Genomic DNA, 2,451 nt, shown 5'->3' with positions numbered 1-2,451 from the left:
ATTCCTGCCACAACCTGAGACAAATGTGTGCCTAGTAACCTGTAGACTTAATTTAACTGGAGTGATTTCCTCTGCATTTTCCAGCAGTGGACAGCCAAAGTGCCCCAGCTAATTGTATTATAAATCAGAAGCAGTGGGATGGAAACGCTGTAGGAATCTCAACACATGGATACTCATAAATCCCCATTTGATGGCAACGGAGGGGGCCAGAAGAGGGGGGCAGAGGAGGCTGTTGTGGTGCTTTTAGGACTTCCCATGTTTATGACAACAGGGCGTCCTTATACCCGCTTACCCGTGGTTTGGTTTTTTTCCTCTTCCTTCGGCCTTCAAAATTAAACCTGGCTGCACAATGAACATCGTGAGTCTCCTGCTGCTCGTGTTCAATTTTCAAACAGTAGGAGGAAAGTGCACAGATAACAAATGCTCACTGTGTACCAGGTCCCTTCCAGTTTTGTCTTCCATTAGCTGGAACAGCGGCCACATGAATTTAACAGAAGCTTTCCAGGTGCAGAACAAGCACACAATTCAGCTTTCCCTATGAGGTTCAGGTCCTTGTGGCCTCAGCTTAGGGTGTCCAGTCTGCTTATTGCCACTGCACCAGCAAAGGGCAGCTGCTGTGTGGAACTTCTAGGGCAACCTTGCTTAGCCTACAATAACTGGGAGAAAGAAGGGAGCTTTGTAAATGGGCTTTGGAAGTACCTCCTTCTTTGGGTGGACCTGTGAGAAGTCCCTCAGTGAATCTGGCTGCCATAGTGATTTTTTTTAGCAAGAAAAACTTGCTAAAACTTCACTGCTACAGCACACTCTGGAAGAATGTTTTTCTTTGGAATAGGTGGGAAGATAGAAACCCGTAAGGTGTTTTTAAGACATATTTGAGTTATAGTTAGAAGGTCAGAATGGTTCCAACAACTGGACCTTTTTTTAAATTTATCTTAAAAATAGAATCTGACTTGTGTGTATTTTCCACTAATTTTAATTTTAAAATGCAGAGTTTCATTTTAAAGCAGCTGTTGTGCTTTGCAAACCAAGCTGTATTTTTGTAGTCTTGTGCCATATGAGAAAGGCTTTCCATTTAGTAGCTAACAATTGTCGTTTGTCTAAATGTTGGAGAAACCTATATTTTCAGTGCTAAAGTATTTTCAAGCATGTTGGTTTTTTTCCTGACCCTAGGTGCCTTACAGCATGTGAGCACTAAAGAGAAATATGTATTAATAGAAGAGATAGGGCTCACTCTACTTGCCTGGTTTCATTTCCCCTCTGACTGAGGGGGCCACTGCTCTCTCTTGCAGCAGTGTAAGCACCAAGAAAAAATAGGCAATACAAAATGGAAAGCAAAGTGGATTTGCTCTGTAATATCCAGGATCTTGACTTTACTGTCTGTTAATTACAGTCTGAACTCTGGCCAAATTGTCATGCCATTTCCACTCAGCCTCAGAGCAGAATGCAGACTACCTATAAAGAGTGCCCTTTCTGGTTCATATTTCTAGAACTGCTTAAGAGGAGTGATAACTGTGTCACTGGACTTTACAACAGGCTCTTTACTGTCTTCCAGTATTGAGCTCTTTCATCTTTGACAGTGGCAATGGTGCCAAGTCTTGAATGAAAAGTTCTTATCTCCCTCCCTGTAACCTATTTCATCTGCGAATGCTGTGATTTTTGGGAAGAGTTTCACCATGGACCAAGAAAGACAGTTCTCCTGTCAGCCTCACAAGACAGAATTGGGTGGTGGTGGGAGCTTGGTTTGTTCTGCAGTGTATGTCCAATATTGGGATTTAAGGAATAACAGGGTCACTGTAATATGAACTTCCTGTGAACCAAATACTCAGATATGGCAAAACCTTTACATTGAAAGGGTTTAATTTATGCTGTGTGATGGTGAGGTACAGTGTACCTTATGTGCTTTACTGGGAAATTAATGTAACACTGGAGTCCAAGCCCAAGTTCTTCTTCCCTGCTCCGTCCTAGGTGCCAGCAAGTTTGTGAAGTAACCTGCTGTGTGTCCCACTTGCATTTAGGAGCATTCTGGAAGAGTCTTTCGACTTCAGTTTGACGAATTCCAGATCGTCAGCAGCTCACATGATGACACCATCCTCATCTGGGATTTTCTGAATGACCCAGCTGCCCAAGCAGAATCGACTCGTTCCCCGTCCAGAACGTACACCTACATCTCAAGATAAATAACACTACACTGTACCTCACACTCGCACAGGTAAAAAAAAATGTTAAAAAATCAGAGGCTCAAAGATGACTGTGAGTCTAGTTTGAACATGCTGCCTGAATAGCTAGCTGAGTCTGTCAGTATTTCTCATCTTGGTTGGACAGTAATTACAGTGTCCTGTAAAAGGACAGGAATGGTTGTGATACCTTAGGATAGAGACTTCATTTTAGGATTTGTGGCATGTGGCACCTGTGAGTTCCCCTGTAGAACTCCTCCTCCCTCTGTCCATCATC

At 43.0% G+C, this 2,451-nt stretch overlaps 1 protein-coding gene across 1 annotated transcript in view; it reads left to right on the top strand.

Annotated features, from left to right (window-relative positions):
* Positions 1-2,220, top strand: part of BTRC (beta-transducin repeat containing E3 ubiquitin protein ligase) — an 87,653-nt gene extending 85,433 nt beyond the window's left edge. The window contains exon 13 of the mRNA XM_010000081.1: positions 2,016-2,220. Coding sequence (XP_009998383.1) covers positions 2,016-2,177 — 162 coding nt within the window. The 3' untranslated portion in view covers positions 2,178-2,220. The remainder of the gene's footprint in view (positions 1-2,015) is intronic.
* Positions 2,221-2,451: the final 231 nt, after the last annotated feature.

Source organism: Chaetura pelagica, unplaced genomic scaffold, assembly GCF_000747805.2.
Source record: "Chaetura pelagica isolate M959 unplaced genomic scaffold, ChaPel_1.0 scaffold436, whole genome shotgun sequence".
In the NCBI taxonomy this organism is placed as follows: Eukaryota; Metazoa; Chordata; class Aves; order Apodiformes; family Apodidae; genus Chaetura; species Chaetura pelagica.
The sequence above is the reverse complement of the archived record's forward strand: the minus strand, read 5'-3'. Positions and strand labels throughout refer to the sequence as shown.